The following is a 22975-nucleotide window of genomic DNA, read 5'->3' as shown; positions in this document are numbered from 1 at the left end:
GCCACTAGAGATAATTAAAATATTCTAATGGACACAAATTTTTATTAGACTACGCTACCTCAATATGAAACTGACAGAGCACAAACTGCATCACATGACACTCCTTAGTGGTCGGAAGGATCTAACAAAGTAAGTAACAGCCACAAATAGAAAATTTTGTGCATTAAGTAGTCTCATTTGCAACGGTGCAGTACAACTTCACATCTCTCGCACACAGTTCTGCTTTGCCACTGACATAATTTCGACAGCCGGCAGAAGGGTGTTTCACTTCGAGCCCGGCCATTACAGAATGACCTCGAGTTGACCATTTACGAAATATACTTAGATATAGAAACTAGTCAGATCGGTACAGACCAACTTTCACTATAGCTTCTGCATTGGGAACAGAGAAGCCCGTGTCCAAAGCTGATACGGCCACTCCACATCGGCACAAATAGACACCCCGCAAGTGCAGTCACGAAGTAACTATTAGTACTGGCCACACAGCGATTCATGTACCATCGGAGGTCTGACACTAATTCGATTGAATTCGGTTGTACTCCACGTGAGCAGGGAGCGAGGGAATAAACGATCGGCGTCTACTTTTTCAGGGTAACGTCATTTCCTCGACTTTCACTTACTGATGCCGTCGATATGTCGGTAATCCGTTTTCACTTTAATAGACTGTTACATTGGGCTCGTGAAATAACAACAGACTTCTTGTCACAACTTTATTAATCACCTACGTGCAGATATCGATCGTGTTCTTTTAAATTGAACTGCACGTCCTACAGTGTCCTCTAGCACCCACCGGATCGGTAAACAATTGCTTGTCTCATCTCGCCCGACTGACCGGGCCCGTCTCCGGTGCCGTACTGTCAAGAGTGCTGCGTCGTCTGTCAGTGCTGCAGGAGAACTGGTTTCCCTTCCTCTTCTGCTGTCCCTCTAAAGTATAAACATACACCACCGGATCAGAAATCGCACAGTACTAATTTGGTAACTGCTGTACCAAAAGTCCACAAAAAATACCAAATGAAAAATCTGTTTGTACTGAAAAAAACAAGCTGTTTGGAATCGATAAATAACTACTCCAGTTGCTTTATTTTACTCCACTCTGAAACCAGCCTTGTTACTAAAGCCATTCTCTATTGAAATCTGGAAGTGTCAATGAAAATATCACCCGAAGTCGTACATAGTGGTGTTATGAATATTTAAATAATTTACAGGAGAAGAATGTAGGATCTGAGTGTGGAAAACTTTTAAGTTTAAATATGTACAGCAAAAGTACAGGAAAAGACGAAGAAGGAGAAAAAGAAAACGTAGCTTACATAGTGATGTGCTGAAGCAAAGTCAGGTGATAACAAAAGTAAGGTCAGGTAGATTTAATAGTGATGTGATGAATAAAATTGTAGGGTAATTGGCCACATCACGATTATCAATACTGTACTTTTTCGTACATAGAAAGTATCGGTGTGACCTCCTCTTCTCTCAGTGCTCTGTTTCTTTCGCTGATCTTTCCTGTTCTTTCTTCCTTCTTCGTATGGTGGCAATATCTCAGGATTTTCAATGCAGAAATGTAGTGAAAAAGGGGCACACGTGTGCGGTGATTCACAATATCGTAGTGCTGTGAGGGAGCATCACTCGTGCCTCTGGTTTGAGGTTACTGGTGACTGAAGTACGAACATTTCTCAAAAGGAAAACAGGTATGTGTTTCTTTTAAAACTATAAATAGTAGCATAGCTAGTACTATCTATTGCTCTACTGAACAAGCACGACACCATTGATGAAGTTTCAACCTCGAATGAAGTTTATTAATACCAATTAACTGAAATAAAAGAAAACTCGTCCAATCCAGAAGTCACTCACAGTTAGAGTAATTAGTTTCTGATGTGTGTGTAGTGCTCGTCGATACTTAAAAGATTGTTTCAGTAATTCTATCACTGTTTGTTTACGAGTTGCTGAGCGACGTATGAACGAGCTGGCTATGCAATGATTAATATTTGTCATATCCAGACAGTAAATTGCTTCTTGCTTGCTTTGAGCGTCAAGACAATTACTATGCCGCTCGTGTAAGTCTTTGATAGTTATTATCGAACAAATGTCCGCAAATTGCGGTTAATGTTACTGAATCACACACGCGACGATAACGCCCGATATCCAGCCGCGTATCTTGAACTCCACGCCAATATTTGAGAGTTTGCATGCGATTTGTTTGCTCCAAAGTCGGGCCGTAATTTTTAAATCAACTCTGGATTGTAAATTAACAATTCTATGCCCATTCATGAAAGTTACAGAAGATCCGCATTTGACGACTACTTGATCGCGCACTCGAGCAACACAGAAGTTTTTGTTCTTGCATAACGCAATAAGGTGATTTTCTATGCCAAAACATATTTATATCTATCTCATTAAAACTCGTTACCTATTAAATGTACATAATTGAATTATTTACTCTGCAAATAATCAATAAGTTTAGAAATGAATTACATATATAAAAAATCTCAAGTTGATATGACGTCCTGGGTCACTACTTGTTTCGACTCCCCTACACTCATGTAACACAAAGTAGATCCGACTATATTGGACATTCCCATCTAATGTTACATTGGCTTGCTTTAGTGTTATAAGGAATTATATTGTGTTCTTCGAATTTTCAAAATGCACGGTTTTCCAATGAAATGCCAAAGGTAATTGTTCAGTTTTAATAAAATTGTTGTAGTTGCAGTGGACAGTGCATCCGCTTCAAGTGTGCACGAGTGGGCAAAAGTTAGAACACAGGCAACTGTAGAGCCCACTAATGTGGCATGGATACAATGTGAAATGTGGAGTGCTTACAAGAGAAGGACAAATTTATTAACATTTCAGTACAGCCACAAAATTTTGGAATGCCTTTAAGGGACAGCATATACTCATATACAGGAAACTTCTGTTTCATAGTGTGCACTGCTTGTTCCCCGAATCTTTGCAAGTGGACATAAATTTATATTTTTCCGTATATATCGATAGTGTATCCTTGCTTCATTGTGTGAAGAATTATAAGCTAGTTCACTGTATATGTTCATGATGGGTAGAGACCACAAACCCAGTTTCAAGAGATTTAATTCCATCTGCCACATTCCTATTCTGTATGTGACGAATGCTGACATCAGTCACATAAGCTCACATCCTTTTTACTTATATTAATAATGTTTACAATCGCTATGTTTTCAGCGCCTTAACCACTAGAAAATGACAGAAGTCAAAATTGCAATGGCAGAAATTATTATTGTAACTAGTTAAGTCAGTGGCGAACACGCCATCATGTTAAAACTTAAATCATTTATTCGTGTCCTGAAAGGCACATTTTACAAATTCTATTATGATTGTGGACTGTGTGACATTTCAGAGTTTCCTTGACTGTTCTTCAAAGTAAGTCATTAGAACATCAATTAATTTGTTTCTAGAGCTCCAGAATTATAAGTTAATACATATTTGCTGTCAAAGTGTCACACATCTGCAATATAAATGAATATGTAACACATCAGATCTGAATTGATACAAAACCTGCCATTTCCATTGAAGTGAAACATCTCAGCCATCAGAAACTGGCTTCTGACAATACGTATCGGATAAAGCCCCCTGCAGGCTTCACGGTGCATCTGCGTCACTCCCACACATTTTGTGATATCACCAATGTACCTCCCATTGGTAGTTGTCTGGGTGTTTTCACACTTGTCATCACCTGACAGACAATCCCTCCCTCCGTCTCTCACCCATTCTCCTTACTTACTTCGTGTCCTGCCCACCTCTGTTACATTCCCATTATGGCCAGAATCACAGTGGTTTTCGGTCTGTCTCACAGGGAACAAGTATTTCTGTCAGACTCTCAGCACTATCCATCTTTATCCAAGCCCTTTCTATTTCTGTAGTCTTCCTTCCACATAATTTTCTAATCTTGCACCATTATTTCTCACTTTTCCTCTGACCGGTAACCTTCTTCTTCACATTAATTTCCTTCTGAACTGCTGTCACACATTTGTGTTTGATGTCATTACTCAAATTCAGCAAGTATGCTATGAGGAAATACCATAATGCAACATTGATAATACTGACACATTTTGAAATCCATATATTCATTATTATTATTATTATTATTATTATTATTATTACTGTTATCATTATCTTACAGTAATAATAATAATAATAATAATAATAATAATAATAATAATATATTAATGAAATATTATCTTCTGTCAGAGACAGCAAAGGACCTGGAAGAGCAGCTAAACAGAATGGACAGTGTATTGAAAGGAGGATATAAGGTGAACATCAACAAAAGCAAAACGAGGATAATGGAATGTAGCCGAGTTAAATCAGGTGATGCTGCAGGAATTAGATTAGGAAATGAGACGGTTAAAGTAGTAAATGTGTTTTGCTGTTTGGGGAGCAAAATAACCAATGATGGTCGAAGTAGAGAGTATATCAAATGTAGACTGGCAATGGCGAGGAAAGTGTTTCTGAAGAAGAGAAATTTGTTAACATTGAGTATAGATTTAAGTGTCAGGAAGTCGTTTCTGAAAGTATTTGTATGGAGTGTAGCCATGCGCGGATGTGAAATGTGGACAATAAATAGTTTTGACAAGAAGAGAATAGAAGCTTTCGAAATGTGGTGCTACAGAAGAATGCTGAAGATTAGATGGGTAGATCACATAACTAATGAGGAGGTATTGAATAGAATTGAGGAGAAGAGAAATTTGCGGCACAGCTGACTAGAAGAAGGGATCGGTTGGTAGGACATATTCTGAGGCATCAAGGGATCACCAATTTAGTATTGGAGGGCAGCGTGGAGGGTAAAAATTGTAGAGGGAGACCAAGAGATGAATACACTAAACAGATTCAGAAGGAAGTAGGTTGCAGTAAGTACTGGGAGATGAAGAAGCTTGTACAGGATAGAGTAGCATGGAGAGCTGCATCAAACCAGTCTTTGGACTGATGACCACAACAACAACAACAACAACAACAACATTATCTTCATTTTACGTTACTCATGTACTGTACAAATTGCACTGTTGACTCACTGTGGGTAGATGTAAGAGAAGTTCACAACGCCCTAATCTTGTGAGGTGAAGTACACAGATAAATAAATACATCTCAAACTGCATGCTATTATGTTATGTACTATTCTTGGATTTCCTATCTGTCCTACTAATTACAAAATCTCCATTGGTATCTCAGCAACCCCTATTTCCAATCATCACTCAACTGACTTTTTGTATTATATTGCATCTGACAGAACTAATAAATTTCAAGAGTGTTCTTCTCGTTTTAGAGCTCCAGCATTTTCAAGTTCATGCACCTTTACTGTTATAGTGTCACTCATCTGCAGTATAAATAAATCTGTAACACATCACATCTGAATTGATAAAAAAATCCACCATTTCCATCGAAGTGAAACATTTCAGCCATCAGCAACAGGCTTTTGGCAGGAAGTACTGGATACATTAGCAGTCTCAAATGTTTAAATGTTATGATAGATAAAAAAATTACTATCACAAGCACAAAAATTCAAAGTGAGGGGAAAAAATGAGAGGAAGAAAAACTAAGAGCAATTGAAAAAGTTATTACAGTGATAAAAATGATGTGACACAGGAATAGAAATAAGAAAAATATTACACTTAACCTAATTCATTGACAAAAAATAATGAACAGACTCATTTTGATAAAGATTTAAAAATAAAAAATTTCTAAGCACCTGATGAGATTTAAAACCACAACCTTTTGCATGGAAAGCCTGTACCTCAACTGTTATGCTGTGCAACCAGCCTATTAAATGTTCCTTCCTTAAAGCTGTAGAGTAGGGATGTCCATTGTCAAATCCACGGCCCACATGCAGCCGAAGAAGTGAGCATCTATCATGTGATTGACAAAAGGAGAGAAAGAGAGAATTCCTTTATGTAAAGTTACAATAAACCAAATATTTTCAGTTGTAAACTTGTGCCATATGAAGCTCACTCTCTCTCTCTTTCTTTCTTCTTCCCTCCCTCCCTGCCCCCCTTTCCAAGCCGTTATTGTTAGTGTTAAGTGTATTACCTGGCTCAAAAATACTCATCTTCTTCGAAAGTGACCCATTTAAGCTAAAAGGTTGAACGCCCCTGTTGTAGAGCATCAAACAAAATCATGAAATTTTTTTCCATTGATTACTTGCATACAAGAAGGGGGAAGGTCTCATTTGAGAGTAATCACAGGGCGATTGGCTGCAGGGCGTGATATGTGGGACTAACATACATCAGCATATAGTTTGTTTCAGTTGATCCCACTGCTGAGGACTTCTGTGCAGAAATGCTGCCGTATTACGTTCCGAAGGTGTGTTACACAATTGTGCAAGTGGTTATAATGTTCTGCCTCAGTAGTGTGTAAACTCTATCCTAGAATTAGGAATGAATAGTTCCTTCTTTGGGGAGGAGAGAGGGTTGCAGTGGAGAAAATTTAGAAGGAAGGGCAGTTCCTTCAGATCACAAGATGAGAGGGAACCGATGGTTCGAAGATGAAACTTTTTTTCTTTATTTGTCAACCCTTTTTTTTGGAGGGGGGGGATCTTTTCATCTCCATTTTGCACTATGGATGGACATATGTCAACTTCGAGTATACTATTACTGCTGTCTGTAGATGTTGGATGTAATATTTTTCCCAGCAACGCTTTAAAGTTGGTCAATAATTTGCTGATTTTTTTTAATGGTAGTAAACAGCTAGCTGTCAGACTTGAATTGCTACAGTTATCAGATTAAAGAACTTAATATACGCGCAGTAGCAAATTGTCGAACAACTTTAAGTGTTGCTGAAAAAAATATTACATCCAACAACTACAGACGGTAATAATGGTTTACTCAAAATTGATACGTCCATCTACAGTGTCAGGACACGTGTTTATGAACGCAATAATGCTGAAGTAAGCTTTCGTGCTAAAGTAAAACGTGAAGCAGCTTACTGTCTTCTAGTTCTCTGCGTAAGAAGAAACAGAGCTCGGAGGAAGAATTTGACAATATTTCCTCCCTACTAGAGTACGATTGACGTGTTTCGGCACACTGTGACTTGATCAGAAGTCCTACAATATGTTTGTTTACAATAATTGCGACTTCACTGAATTCAGCTGTCGAAAGTTGTGCTCTGTATATGCCACTAAAGTACAGTTGACTTAAACTACTAATTTGTTATTCTATCTTGTTGTCATAGGTTTGCATTGTTACAGTTGCCCCCAACATAAAGTGTGTCGTTTTCCTTATTCAGTGATTGACTCCCATTTCCTTCCCATCCGATTTTGTGTCCGGTGCTCTCGACAGTATATTTAATGGCACGCTTGCCTGTTGTTTTCTTGACATTCTTTTGGTGTCCAATTTGGCTGTCTACAGAAACCGTTCACCCTGCTCTATTTTTCTTTGCTCTCTCCAGTAGGTGTCTCCTCGCCCTTACTACAGGTGCTACAGGTGTTCCCCCCTCATCCTGGGGCCTCGGTGAGGTGAGTCCCGAAATTCGATAAATATATATTTTAACGTAATATTACGAACAATCTGTGTACAAATGATTAACGTTCTTCAGAGTGCCGTCCACGAGCATCTACGCATTTTTTCCACAGACTCGCACGTCCCCGGCGCTCCCCCTCGAAAGCCTCGTTTTGTGGATCTCTTTCGAGGCTGTCGTCACAGCCGTTCGGACAGCCTCGTTGCTGTCTGAAAGGTGTCCTGCGAATACTTTCTCGATCTCGAGAAGTAGCCGGGAGCGAAGTCGGGACTCTGGAGTGGCGTTGCCACATTATGTTTCACCAGAAACTCACAGATACACAGAGGTGTGTGGCCGAGCTCATTACCGTGATGTGGCAGCTTGGTAGAGGCGAGCCCTTTCCGCAGTCTTTCGGGAACACCCACAAACCGGGCAACATTAACATTCGGTCTGAAACGTTTCTTCCTACGTTTCCAATTTTGGTAATAGGTGTTGATACGTAAAATAATTCATTAGTTGATCTGTCGAATTTTTGTAGGTCGATTCCTCAAAGTACTTGCAATGTATTTACGGGTCACCGTATTTCTCGTGCCGAAAGGATACTGCTAATCGGTGCCCCTCTAACTGCGGATCAGCTCTTCGTAGCGGACTACTACTACTTTTGCGTCAAAACGTGCCGAAAGAGATTTCTGTCATTCGATGTATCGACTAGAATAACAAACTGAGATAGCTCGAACTGATGTATTGCCTATAATATACAATTCTAGACGGTGCCAGATTGACTACATCTGCACGTATTCCAGTCGGCGAGGGAATATATATCTGTCGAGAGTCCGTCACCACAGTAACACTCGTTACAAATACTTGTATATTTTGATGTTATTTGTTTTCTGGCGAGTATTTTCTTTGACGTCACAGAGATCACATTCTCTCCGTGCCCTTCGTCCGCAGCACCTGAGAACAGATGACTCCACCCGGAAGGCAGAAGTGTCCGTTCGCAGCCTGCCTCGGCGGTAGCACGGGATCGGTACAACTCCGATCCGCACAGACTGTAAAATGCTCCCTCAAAGTGGAGTGCTTCCCAGTTACCAAATACCCTAACTTGTGAACATCTTTTGTAAATTGACGGAGAGCAGGGAAGTGGAACATCTCAGTAAAAAGTGTCAAATCAAAAGACCTTCAGCTGTGTAAATTTCCAGTTTTGTTTTATTTGTGCTACCAGTTTGTGTTACATTACACCATCTTCAGGCTCTCTGACCAACATGTAGGAAGACTTCCAGCTTCAGTACAATCAAAATAGGGGCAGCCTTCAGTCAGTGGTATCTGTACATTTCTTCTCGACACAGCGATCCATTTGATCCTCGCTCGAGACACAGTATTACGGCACGTACCTGTCTTATCGGTTAGCAGTTTCATTTAACAGTTGTGCTATAGTGCTCGAAATGAAAGTCTGCAATATATTTATATGTTTTAGACACATTTCACTTTTACTAGTGACAAATTGGCCTATACGATCAGATACGCCTTTTTGACGAGGATTCGTAATTCGTACCAGTCTGATCTCATTTGACGTGTAAATAAGTTTATGTACTTGAAATTGCCCTAAGCTGAGATCTGTATCATATAACAGTAAAATAAAAATTATTTCAGTCAAATGGTAATAACACCATTCAAAAAAGCATATCAGTATTTTCAGGACGGCGATTCGCGTCTCATCGGAAACGAGCTTCGTGTCCCACTGCCGTCTCGTCCACAGAGAGCGTTCCGTCCGACACGAGCCACATTCTGAGCCTAATTTAGAAGAGGAGCTCGGAGAGGCCTTCCGGCACGTAAGCCCTGCTCACGGAGCCTATTTCGTGCCATTTGTGTCGACACCTGCACTCCTGTAATCGTTCGGAACTGCCACACGTGTGTGTAGTGTAGTGCACATAATATCCGCTTGCCACCGTATGCAGATATCCGTCCCACATGGCTGTCATTTTCCTTCCATTGCCCGTTACGTGATAGTTGTCGACCGATCCTGTCGCTAGAAACTCGTTTCAGATTCTCGAGACGTCATTTCGATTTGCGGTGACATTCACTGCGGCGTCCACCTGTCTCGTCCGTGCTCCGTCAGACTGGGTATACGGAGCCTCTGAGCCACGTGTCACTGTCGTCCGAACCGTGTCGAAGTGACGGCACGAGTTCTGCAGTGTTTACAGGTGACACAGTTGCCGAAGGCTGCATGTAATGCACCCTCCTGGCAGAAATGTGGACGGTTTCTGCCAAAAATTACATTACAGAGGAACCGGTGTTTTGATATCGTAGCGTATTTGTGGATCACAGTGTCCAGTATTAAAATTTCACCAATGTTCAACATTTATTTTGACCACTGTATTTGATATACTGAAATATTATCTCTTGAAAGTAACTGATATCAGCAACTTTTGCTCATAATTTTAAACCAAGTACACAGATTGGTTAAGTGCCAGCCATAAACACTAAATGAAACCCTACCAGTTGAGCAACTGTAAGAGTACGAAAAAACTACACGCGATGAGGTGGACTGCCTCGTGATTGTATTGTGCAAACTTCTTCGTACTGATTGTCAGAATGCTAACAGTTGTAACCTGGTGGTATCAGATGTAGGTCAGCCGTGAGCCTTATCTTCTGTCTGCTATTTTACTGTCTTTTTCCAGGGAGCTGACCACCTAGACATTACCTGTGTCGTGAGGACAGACGAGAGAGACAGAGAGGAAGTGGGCGACATCGTGATTCTGGAACCGACGACAAATAGAGAGGTTCGTATTGTAATCGGTTAAGAGTCTCGTATAGTAAGGAAAAAATGATAAGGTGGGGAAGGCTAGAAAAAGGGCAAGTCACTAAGACCTGCAAGTTGTAAGGCACAAACTTTCTTCCCTATTATTTTTCTTTTTTTCTTGCCTATTATTTTTCTTTTTTTCTCGGCCAACTACAGGCCGTGTGGACCCATAAGTTTTTTGACTGCTCGTTTCCTTTCTTCCCAGAACCTCCTCATTCTTTCACTTCTTTCCTTTTTCTCCTGCTCAGAAATGTGATGTGTGGGCCTCCTTTTTAGTTGTTTCTCTTCAAATGATTTTATGCTGTTGACTTTGCTTCTGAATTTTCTCTGTTTTGAATCATCTGTAGTATAATGCCAGTTTCTTCTGCATTTCTTTTGACTACTTTTGCCCACTTGGACTGCAATAATGTGATGCAGTTGAACATCTTTTGCTCACTAACTTTTTGTCCCTTCTCAATAGTTGTCCATAAAATTTGTACAGTTATTCCCAAATTGTTTCTGCAACCTTTACAGTGTACTTGTGGACCTCCTCGTTTTTTATATTCTTCCAAGTTTTCTGGTGAGCCAGAGTTTTCCTGAGTGTACTCTTTTAACTCTTTTCAAATTTTCCCAACTATTTGTTGTTGTTGTTGTGGTCTTCAGTCCAGAGACTGGTTTGATGCAGCTCACCATGCTACTCTATCCTGTGCAAGCTTCTTCATCTCCCAATACTTACTGCAACCTACATCCTTCTGAATCTGCTTAGTGTATTCATCTCTTGCTCTCCCTCTATGATTTTTATCCTCCATGCTGCCCTCCAATACTAAATTGGTGATCCCTTGATGCCTCAGAATATGCCCTACCAACCGATCCCTTCTTCTAGTCAAGCTATGCCACAAATTTCTCTCCAATTCCGTTCAATAACTTCTTATTAGTTATGTGATCTACTCATCTAAAATTCAGCATTCTTCTGTATCACCACATTTCGAGAGCTTCTATTCTCTTCTTCTCTAAACTATTTATCGTCCACGTTTCACTTCCATACGTGGCTATACTCCATACAAATACTTTCAGAAACGACTTTCTGACACTTAAATCTATACTCGATGTTAACAAATTTCTCTTCTTCAGAAACGCTTTCCTTGTCATTGCCAGTCTACTTTTCATATCCTCTCTACTTCGACCATCATCAGTTATTTTGCTCCCCAAATAGCAAAACTCCTTTACTACTTTAAGTGTCTCATTTCCTAATCTAATTCCCTCAGTATCACCCAATTTAATTTGACTACATTCCATTATCTTCATTTTGCTTTTGTTGATGTTCATCTTATATCCTCCTTTCAAGACACTGTCCATTCCGTTCAGCTGCTCTTCCAGGTCCTTTGCTGTCTCTGACAGAATTACAATGTCATCGGCGAATCTCAAAGTTTTTATTTCTTCTCCATGGACTTCAATTCCTATTCCAAATTTTTCTTTTGTTTTCTTTGCTTGCTCAATATACAGATTGAATAACATCGGGGAGAGGCTACAACCCTGTCTCACTCCCTTCCCAACCACTGCTTCCCTTTCATGCCCCTCAACTCTTATAACTGCCATCTGGTTTCTGTACAAATTGTAAATAGCCTTTCACTCCCTGTATTTTACCTCTGCCACCTTCAGAATTTGAAAGAGAGTTTTCCGGTCAGCATTGTCAAAAGCATTCTCTAAGTATACAAATACTAGAAAGGCAAGTTTGCCTTTCCTTAATCTCTTTCCTAAGATAAGTTGTAGGGTCAGTATTGCCTTACGTGTTCCAATATTTCTACAGAATCCAAACTGATCTACCTCAAGGTCAGCCTCTACCAGTTTTTCCGTTCGTCTGTAAAGAATTCGTGTTAGTATTTTGCAGCCGTGACTTTTTAAACTGATATTATACATCTTTCTCACCAGATGGTAGAGTTTTGTCACGATTGGCTTCCCCAAGGCCGTCAGTAGTTCTAATGGAATGTTGTCTACTCCCGGGGCCTCGTTTTGACCCGGGTCTTTCAGTGGTCTGTCAAACTCTTCACGCAGTATCGTATCTCTCATTTCATCTTCATATACGTCCTCTCCCATTTCCATTATATTGTCCTTCAAGTACATAGCCCTTGTATAGAGCCTCTATATACTCCTTCCACCTTTTTGCTTTTCCTTCTTTGCTTTTCCAACTATCCCTTCTTATTTGCAATAAGACACTCCAAAGCATAGATTTGTTCCGGTTTCATAAATGAATTATAACGCTCAGTTTGAGCCTCATAGGATATAACTCGTTTGTCGTACCTGTTCCATTTGGACTGTAAGCGAAGCCTATTTTTACATTCTTCCTTAGACTTCCTCTTTGTTCATTTTATCGGATCGGATACATTCCCTCATTTTTCTGTATTTCTAAATTCTGCCCTAACTGGCCTCAGAATGCCAAGGGAACCGACCGACCGCCGTGTCACCCTCAGTCGACAGGCGCCACTGGATGCAGATTGCACAGGCACGTGTTCAGCACACCACTGTCCTGACTGGTGTCAGTTTTTCTGACCAGAGCCACGCCGAGTAACTCCTCAATTGGCCTCACGAGGACTGAGTGCATCCCACTTGCCAACAGCAGTGCTTAACTGTGGTGATATGACAGAAACTGGTGTTACCACTGCAGCAAGGCTGTTTCTCTGTATTTGGCAGTCATTTATATTTCTGTTTCTGTGGCAATCCTGTATTTTTGTTCTGTTGCTCTCTCTCTCTCTCTCTCTCTCTCTCTCTCTCTCTCTCTCTCTCACACACACACACACACACACACACACACACACACACACACACACACACACAGTATATTATGGAATAGTAGTTGTATTTGCAGATAATTTTATTATCTGTTACATTTTTCACATCCCTGGGTAAGTAAGTGGCCAGAGGGTTTAAGGCTGAATACCTCACTCTCTTCTGTACAACACTAAAGCTGAGACACAGATTGTGTAAGTCATTTCACCTTGTAGTATTATATTTATGAATTTTACAGTTATTTTCAGACTCTGATTGATTGTTGACAAACATAGTAAGCGAGACTATAAATGTACTGTGAGGCTGATGTCAATAAGGCAGATGTCAATAGTTAGTTAATTAGTAACTCGTTGCTCGACGTTTGAGCACCTATTTTATCGAAATGATGTAGAGTGCGTCAGTTTACAGGGTATGTAGACATCATTTGTGATTTAAAAATGCTTTATTTATTAGTCCTACTTGGGCAACTACACTTAAAAACAAGGGCTAACCACTATCAGTTTTTAAATAGAAGTTCGCCCATTGAGTAGGAGGAGGTTGTTCTGGAGAAATGATTTTAGGTTATACAGAAGGCTTGCTTTGCTGTTTAAAAAACTATCTGCAAGAGGTTCCGATGTAGACACAGCATATTATCCTTATTACTTGCTTCTGTGCAACAAGCATTTTTGTCCTCAACAACCCCAGCTTTATAACATTTTCAGAGTCAGCTATGGCAAACTTTGCAGAGCTTAGATATTCCAGATGATATCTATCTTTTAGTTTAGGTTCGTGTCAGGATAAACACGAGAGAGTTCGGAATATTCTCTGTCATTTATTGATCTACCCTCAGCATTATTTATAATGGTATTGTCAGGGCCTTGAAATTCTATGCATTGTTATTTTATACAAGCAGTGGGCCATATGCTGAGAAACAGTTAATAATTTAGAAGAAAATGTTATTTATTTTTCAAAATGTTGAAGTTTCTCCATTGGACTAAATTTTAATACTTGTATCATCATCAGCAAAGATAACTATTCCAGCTTTCGGATAATATGGCAGATCATTTATACAACAAGCTTCCAATTACCTGGTTTGTAGATTATGTATACATAATTTGGGAATTAAAAAGAAGATATATGAAGCCTGAAGTATTTTTTTTAGTTTGAGGAACTAGAGTTTGAGGAAATATTTTCATTTAGAATACACTACCATACATGTGATTCATGATTTGTTGTTAGAAGACAAAGCTGGCCCCCAATCCTATCTTCGGACATCACTGAATGATTTTTCTGTTGCAACATCTGCCACTGTTTTGCAGCAGCTTCTACTGAAAGTGCCTTTGGGAGATACAGTAGCGAGGAATGTAATGCTGTTACATGTCTGACTGATATTGTGAAACCAATTTCTGGTTGTGGAAACACAGAGTGATTAAATAATAATGACAGTGGAGAGGAATTCGATCAGCTAAGTGATGCAGGTATGCTGAGCAATGTGTGTTCAGTAGAGGTAACTGAAGATGAGTTGATTTATGAAATTTTTGTTGCACACATTGAGGTACTGAAATGTGTCAAACAGTTGTTAGAGTATGTAAAACAACACTCGTTTGAATATACTCATTTTCTCTGAGAAATGAGAACTATCGTCAGGGAAAAAGTGGATGAAAGCCGAAACAGAAAAAAAAAATGGATGATTATTTTCTAAAGCGAAATGAAAGCAAGTAATACAAAATACAATTGTTACATTCCATCCTGTATTTTCCATTGTTTAATACAAAATACGGTGTGTTTTAAGTGTGAGCTTTTAAATAAGTCCCCAGTTCGTTGCGAATAATGTAAAAGTAATGCAGTGGACTTTCAAATGTGTACTCTGTATACAGTAAATGACAGTTTCCAGTAAAACTGTGCCCAATTTGGATTACTGGATTTTTGGTTATCCGTGCAATTTAAGGTCCACATTAATCTCAATAATCAGGAACTTGCTACAAACGGTAAAAACAAGTGGGAACCCAAGATTGGAAAATGCCATTTTGTGATGTAGTACAAAATGTATGAGGCTAAACATGACGATGAATAGGATTTAGGTACAGCGTGAAGTTCAGAATAAGCTGTTGCTCTCTATCACCAAACAGCATATTTGTATCTGAAATGGATGGGCTATTAAAGAATCTTCAGTGTGATCGTGAAAATATTCTAGACTGTCCTGAAAGTCAAATATTGATGAATGATGAAAATGTTGCCAGTGTCGTCAACAAGAGAGATTCTCACGAGAATGAGGAAGAGTCTGCTGATGGTGACAATAATGAAAAAAAACCGTGCAGTGAAGAAGCTATTCATTCTCTTAAGATGGCAGCAAAGTGGTCAGGACTGCAGTTTGCAAAATGAAAAAATGTAGTATCCTATTGTGTTGGGTGTAGCACTTCGTAGGTATATGAAATGGATTGATCGCATACGTTCAGTTGTGGGTAAAGCAAGTTCTAGACATCATTTTACTAGTAAAATACTGGGGAAGTGCTGTCAGTTTACAAAGGAGATTGCTTAGGTTGTGTACATAGTTCTGCGTAGTCAGCGTGTACACAACTTTCCCACTAGAGTGCGCCCCGCTAAGCACGACAGCGCAGGCACAGCGCTCGTCCGTCTCCGCACTACGAGATGGCGCTGCCTTAGAGACGGACCAAATTCTGCTTCCGCTGATCCCGCCGATCCGCATATTAATATGTAACGCAGCCAATGAGATTGCTGCTAACGTAGAACATTTTCTCCTTGCGGAGCACACTCTTGCAGTGATACCTGAACGTGCGAGGTATTATAACGAGTGTACAGACCTCTGATTAGTCAGTCTGCATTTGTCTGTACCAGTCTGCATTTGTCTGCAGCAGTCTGTACCAGTCTGCATTAGTCTGTACCAGTCTATAGTCAAGTTTCAGTCTGCGCCTAATAAGATTCTGTATTCCTGTACATAGCCATGAAGATAAATGAATAGACACTTTGTCAAGTATCAGAGATATGTGAGAATAAGATTAACGTACCAAGACCAAAGGAACTTCAGATTGTCAGTTGTAAACAGCATCCAGAATCAAGTTACGTAATGTCTATGCTTTTTATTATTTTAATAAATATGTGTGAAAATTAATCAAGTTCTGTTTAAAGTTGGTCACCGTCAATCTGGTACTCTAAGCGTGCAAGTGGCCTTTGTATCATCTGACCTAACGGAAGAAGATAAACACGCCACGATAAGACCGCGAGACATATTGCTGACACTCGCCTACTTCGTTAGAGCGACAAGTCAAATAATCTGAGGGTGCGTGTACCGAGGTCTTACAGTACGCACACCACAGCTTATAAATCACTTGTGCGACCGGTTCTAGAATATTGCTCAAGTGTGTGGGACCTGTACCAGATAGGACTAACAGAGGATGTTGAACGTGTACAGGGAAAGGCAGCTCAAATGGCCAGAGGTTTGTTTGATCTGTGGAAGTGTGTCACAGAGATACTGAAGGAACTGAACGGGGAGACTGTCGAAGGTAAACATAAACTATCCCGAGAAAGTCCATTAACAAAGTTTAAGGGATCAGTTTTAAATGATGACTCTAGAAATATACTACAACCCCCTACGTATCATTTGTGTAGGGGTTGTGAGGGTAAGATTATTAGAATAATTACTGCAGCTGCAGAGGCATTCAAACAGTCACTCTCCCCCGACTCCGTACACGAGGGACGTACATCCTGCCGTGCACTTCACGGAAGTTTGCAGAGTACAGATGTAGATGCAGACTGTATGAACCGTGTGACGCCGTATATTTGCCGTCTTTAATGTTTGTAAGATTTTGCGGCAAAGTAACGAGTAAAAGCTCGGGGGCAAAACCGTATTTTGGACAACTGACCGGGTGGGTTTTCTACCGAGTGGTGTAAGTCACAAAAATTGAAATCTGGACTGACACTGCTTCTCATCATTGCTAGGCTGGCAGATCTTTGTATCCGACCAGTGGCGTGATTCTTAGTTCAGTAGTTCACTCAGAGAGCAGTGAATGTTGTTTCACTGAACTGACCTGCTAAGTGCCTCGTTACTTGTGTGGGTTTGTGCTGGTTTGAGATTAAAACGATGCGATGTGTTTGTTAAAGATTGTAGAAATACGGATGTGACTGCTACAGTTCCACGGTTTGAAAAGATTGGAAGGTATGAGGGTCACTGTTGGAAGAAGGTCGGAAAGTGGGGGTGAATTGCAAAAGGATCATTCGGGTAGACTCGTGCCATCTAAAATGTTGAATAATGTAGGCTACATGTGTGATAAACAATGTTTTCAGTAGAATTATGCATTGTAATTGAAAGTTTACATTTACAAGTTAACTGTTATGCCATAATTCACTCAGGAAGTAGATAATTAGGAATTTACAGTCGGATAAAACTTTAAATTTGCTTTCCCGAAAAAATGTATTTTGGATGCACACGAATTGGCAGCCGGCCCACCGGTCTGTAGTCCTGCTTTGATGACTGTTTGGATTGTTCCAAACTAGACTGTGTAGTCAGTTCTCTGTGCCATTTGTAAGATGTGCGATACAAATTTTTTTGGTCTAATCTATTATTTCTCTGTCTCGTATTCCAGTGAATACTGGTACAACATTTTTTGGTAGATGTTCAGTTGTCATAAAGTATCAGTTATTTGAACACCTTTGGTCCCAGTTGTTTGGGATAATCAGTGCTCTTGTGTAGTTGGAAGATGTGCATCGGAATATGGAGCTCCAGCTGCAAAAATGGACCGATAGGTGATCCGTCACGAGCAGGCATCTCGTGACGTCGTAGAAGAAGCGCCATTTGAACAGACGGAGTCTCTTCGGCACTGTACCGCACGGGACAGATGCGGCTGCAGTGGTGACGGTGCTCGAAGGACGTACTCCGACAGAGTGAGGCGGTTAAACCTCAGTCGTACAGACACCTGTATTATTGACAGTACAAGTGAGGATAGATTGATACTTACCACTCGGAGGAAGTGTCGAGTGGCAGACGGGCTGATAGCTTAGTCTGCTTTCGAGGGTACGTCTAAATGAGCTCGTCTGCCACCCTACTCTGTGTGGCGAGGAATGATCTGTCCTAATTCGTATTGTTGTTATTCCGTTCCAGGTTTTCCATTGTTTATGTACTCATATTAATGCAATTTCAGTATAACATTAACAACATTTTAGCACCAAAAGTAGACATCGGCCCTCAAGAGGGTGCACCGGTTTTCGTAACGAGAGCCGGTGTGCGGCGCACCTTGTACGTGTGTAAAGAATGTTTGTCTTTATGTTACCGAGGTAAATGTGTATTAGCAAAATCACAGTTTAATCTTAGTTTAATTCAAAAATGATTAAATAAATTTACATTATATGGGTGAAAGTGCTGTTTAAACAATAACAGAATAAACTTTCGTTATATCATTCTTTTGAGGTGTGCAAGTGTTGCCCCACAGTAACTACCCACTCAAAGCATTAAATGGCACATTTGCTTCAGATTTAGCCGGCCGTGGTGGCCGAGCGGTTCTAGGCGCTCCAGTCCGGAACCGCACTGCTACTACGGTTGCAGGTTCGAATCCTGCCTCGGGCGTGGATGTGTGTGATGTCCTTAGGTTTAAGTAGTCTAAGTCTAGGGGACCGATGACTTCAGATGTTGAGTCCCGTAGTGCTCAGAGCCATTTTTGAACCATTTTTAAGCTTCAGATTTGAGCTGACCACTTATTTCTAATTATCTTGCAGACAAGTGCTCTGCCTCATTATGGGACTGTGCTGCTAGCTCTTAATCTGGGTCATTTTCTCGCACGGATCGTAAATTTTTTCTCACGTCGCTCGCAGTTTATTTTATGTTACTACTGTTTACTTGAACATATGAACACACAGCTTATCATTGTGTTAACTGATACAATAATGAAGAAATAGGTATGGGGTGACAGTTGTAAAACAATAGTGGAAAGGTACAAGATAATTTTATTTGTAGTTGGCACACTTCATACCTTGGTGCACCTGCTCAAGTGTTAAGAGCAAAGTGTGTAAAAGTGTGTTGAATAACAAGTTAAAATGCAGTGAACATGTAGATTAACTAATCAAGATACTTTGTTTGGTAGCTAGTTAGTTAGTTAGATAATTGTTCCGTAGATAATTTGAATGAGTCAGTTTACTGGATATATGCACATAATTAGTGTTAGCATTAATGAACATATTGTTTTTTAAGTTCTGCTTCTGCAAGTACACTTAAGTGTTGTTGTTGTTGCAAATAGAAGGGGTTGGCCAGAAGCAGTGATTTTAGGTTGGATTTAAAATTTGCCTTGCATGTTACACCTTCTTAGAAGCATCTGGCATCGTGGTGACCTAAAGGTGGGAGAGTTGGCTTATTTAGTATGTTGTCGACTCTCCGTTGTCTGATGGAATTATCTTCTGGGCAGTGCACATGAAATGTGTGTTCAGCAGAATTCGGCAATAAGGATATTGTGTAAAGTAAATAACTGTACATCTTGCAGAATTCTTTCTAAGGATCCTGGAATTCTTACACTCACTTCCTTGATGGTTTATGTTGCAGATAGTGAAAAGCCGTTTTCAGCTACACTGTGATAAACACAATCACAATGCAAGACACAAGAATAATTTCCATTTAGACTTTATCTTGTCTCCAGGATGAAGCTGTACACTCTGGTGGGAAGAAATTCAACAGGCTCCGATCAAATATAAAGCAAGAAATTGTGAATCCCTATCAATTTAAAAAAAAAAACTAAAAACATGTGTCATTAGCCACTCTTTCTAAAAGTTATTTGCACACCTAGAGTCACGAATTGAAAAGTTCTGTCAACTATGAGTCAAACAGCAGTGTTTCTTAAGAAGTTGTATGACAAGTAATAATATAGTATAAATAGGACTCAGTGTTAAAAGATGTAAAAATACTCCTCTGAGAAATACCATTTTGATCAAGTAAATATTAAGCTACTAATAATAGATAAGCACCTGTTATACAGTAAAATTTGGTGGCACCAGATTTATCAGATCAGCAGATTGCTTACTAATTTACACGATTCAGTTTAGCTGTAATAAGCACAAATAGAATCATAATTTTATGAAAAGCATAAATTGCTAGTCATCATACAGTGGAGATACTGAGTCACAGATAGGTGCAACGTAAAGACTGTCAAACAAGTAAGCTTTCGGCCGAAAAGGTCTTCATCGGAATTAGACAATGTACACGCACACGCAGACGTACCCGTGCAAATGCAACCCACACACGAGCGTCCGCAGTCTCCGGTTGCCGAGGCCTATCTGCGACTCGGCGTTTCTGCTGTATGGTGAGCAGCAATCTATCCTTTTCATAATATTGTCATTATTCCATCCCAGAGGGTAGCTGTTAATACACTATGCAGATTAAATTGTTAGGGTTTCTTTCTGTTCTTTTCTTAATGTATACATTGTCTTGTACCAAATCCCTGAAAGATATCCTTATTGGAATCTACAGAACTAGATGGATCTAGGGATTGATGAATGAATGAAAGGAAGAATGAATATTGCCCCAACAGAAGTGAGGGCACGAATTTGTCTTCTGCTCAGATGCCACCTTATCCTATTTGTGCTGTATGAGCTGTCATTATCCTCTGGTAATTACTGCTAAAAAAGTTTTGAATTAGGTTTTTGCTGTTGATAAGTTTATCGGGTTTGCTGTAGTTAGTAATGTTCACTGAAATTGTTGCAGGTGCCTGCTTCAGTTTGCAGAGAATCCAGTAGTAGCCCAGGGTAAGAGAGACACTTTCATTTTTAGTAAATTAGTATATATAAAAGCTGCACAAAGCTTTGCTGTATCCATAAATAGTTCTGACTGGTCCACAAGCATCAGATGAGTGTTCAACTAATAGAAAACTACTAAGTAACAGTATCATTGTCAGTGTGTCAACCTTTTTACTGTCAACGAGCTACAGTACAGTGTCAGTTATGTGACTTCCAGCGATCTAGCAGTTCTTATTGGCCGACATCTCTTTCTGTGGGAATCCCTACTGTACCGTACCTTCGGGATACGACAACAACTTCTATTGTCACCTCTTAGGCATAATCCGAGAGCTTCCTGCCTGTGTGTATTTTTGTGGTATAGTATTGCTCAGATGTATTTTGTGTCTCCTGTCAGTACGGCAAGTAACAGGACGCCGAGTCATTTCTACGGAAGACGGGCGGAGTGTATCGAAGAGACTGATCGGAGGAAGACTCTTCGAAAACTGATTTCACTTTACGGTGTCGAATGTGTTACTGTTAGTGACTGTAAAAAAGACGTAGAAAAAATTGGGGAAAAATGAAAAGAGTTGAACTTGTGAATCAATAAGGGGCACACTTAAAGTTGGAAAAACACTGAAAAAGTGCGACTACGAATGAAGAGTTGAAGGGTCATTTTTACGGTTTGTTCAGGGTGTATACGACCCGGGACAACCGGGAATTCCGGGAAAAACCCGGGAATTTTTTCATCCGGGAGAAAACCGGGAAAAACCCGGGAATTTTTCATTGTTTTAGCTTTCAGTTACATTTTTGTAGTTTTGACTGCAGAATTGATTTTCTAGCAAAGAATGTTATTGTATCCTGCTACTGGAGAATCATACTGCAGCAATAAAATATAAACGAGAGGGAAAAAAAATAAAACTGTAGTTGCAAAGCAAATGTGCATTTTACGACAACAACAGGGTGTATACGACCCGGGACAACCGGGAATTCCGGGAAAAACCCGGGAATTTTTTAATCCGGGAGAAAACCGGGAATAACCCGGGAATTTTTCGGAATTCCGGGAATTTTTCATTGTTTTAGCTTTCAGTTACATTTTTGTAGTTTTGACTGCAGAATTGATTCTCTAGCAAAGAATGTTATTGTATCCTGCTACTGGAGAATGATACTGCAGCAATAAAATATAAGCGAGAGGGAAAAAAATAAAACTGTAGTGGCAAAGGAAATGTGCATTTTACGACAACAAAACACCGTGCACGCACAAGCGTCTACAGACAGCAAAAATATGTTAAAGGCCGTAGGGGCAGACTGTAATTCTTCGTAACAATAAACTGCTTGCTATGAGCATGACATCACAACTGTTCACATTAGGTTCGTTTGACCAGTTGCCAGCTGTCTGTTGCGCATGCGCATTTGACTCGCGTATAAGCAGTACCTTCTCTCGCTTCCCGCTTCTTGAAGTTTGGCTGTTAGCTGCATCGGTAGTAGCAGCAAGCAGCCAGATGCAAACGAGAAAAATTTTTCTCGCGCGCCCTAGCTGCCAGATTCGCGCTTGCACAGAGTTGTCTGAGTTGTAGTGGGGAGGGGGTTAGTCTCCACGTGACCCGTGTTTACGTTAAGTGATTTCGCTGCTTCTCTTCGTGTACAGCTCCCACGTCAAATGAAAACAAAACGGATTTCTGTGGCCGGGAGCTATCAAGTGAATTAAAATGCATTCACATAATTACAGAGGGCTAAAATATATTATTAATTTCAGTTTCTGATTTTATTTTCTTTCCAAGTTAGTAGCAGTCAAGCATTAATCGCCTTGCAGAAGAATGAAGTTATTTTTGCAAGTTTGCTAAAGAAATTCCGCTGAGGCAATCATTTTATTTGAAACGAAGTGTTTCATTTAACAATTTTGGGTACTTCCAACTGTTCGGTGAATTTCAAGTGCACGTTATCATCTTCTGCCATGTATGGCATTATGCCATAATAAAGAACCAAACATGAGATCGTAGAGTACTGGTACTCCAAGAAAATTTACATCCCAAAAACCACACTGAAAAGCTTAATATCACGTGGGACCTACTTCATTGTGAATCTGGAAAAAACCAATGTGCACTTCAAGCCGAATTATGCATTTTAGTATGATTCACGAAATTTTGATGCCTTTTGGAGTATCCTCTGATGCCCTGTTTCTTTTATGGTGTAGTGTAAGCTCTCTTAGTGCTTTATACACACGAACATGCGGGCTTCCTACACCACTGCAGTTGCACACGAACAATAATTAGT

At 40.0% G+C, this 22975-nt stretch overlaps 1 protein-coding gene across 9 annotated transcripts in view; it reads left to right on the top strand.

Annotated features, from left to right (window-relative positions):
* LOC126108938 (uncharacterized) overlaps positions 1-22975 on the top strand; it is a 237986-nt gene that overhangs the window by 125029 nt on the left and 89982 nt on the right. For all 9 annotated transcript variants that reach the window (XM_049914314.1, XM_049914312.1, XM_049914311.1 and 6 more), the window contains 2 exons: positions 10131-10232; positions 20694-20734. In XM_049914314.1, coding sequence (XP_049770271.1) covers positions 10131-10232; positions 20694-20734 — 143 coding nt within the window. The remainder of the gene's footprint in view (positions 1-10130; positions 10233-20693; positions 20735-22975) is intronic.

Source organism: Schistocerca cancellata, chromosome 11 (assembly GCF_023864275.1).
Source record: "Schistocerca cancellata isolate TAMUIC-IGC-003103 chromosome 11, iqSchCanc2.1, whole genome shotgun sequence".
Classification (NCBI taxonomy): Eukaryota; Metazoa; Arthropoda; class Insecta; order Orthoptera; family Acrididae; genus Schistocerca; species Schistocerca cancellata.
The sequence above is the reverse complement of the archived record's forward strand: the minus strand, read 5'-3'. Positions and strand labels throughout refer to the sequence as shown.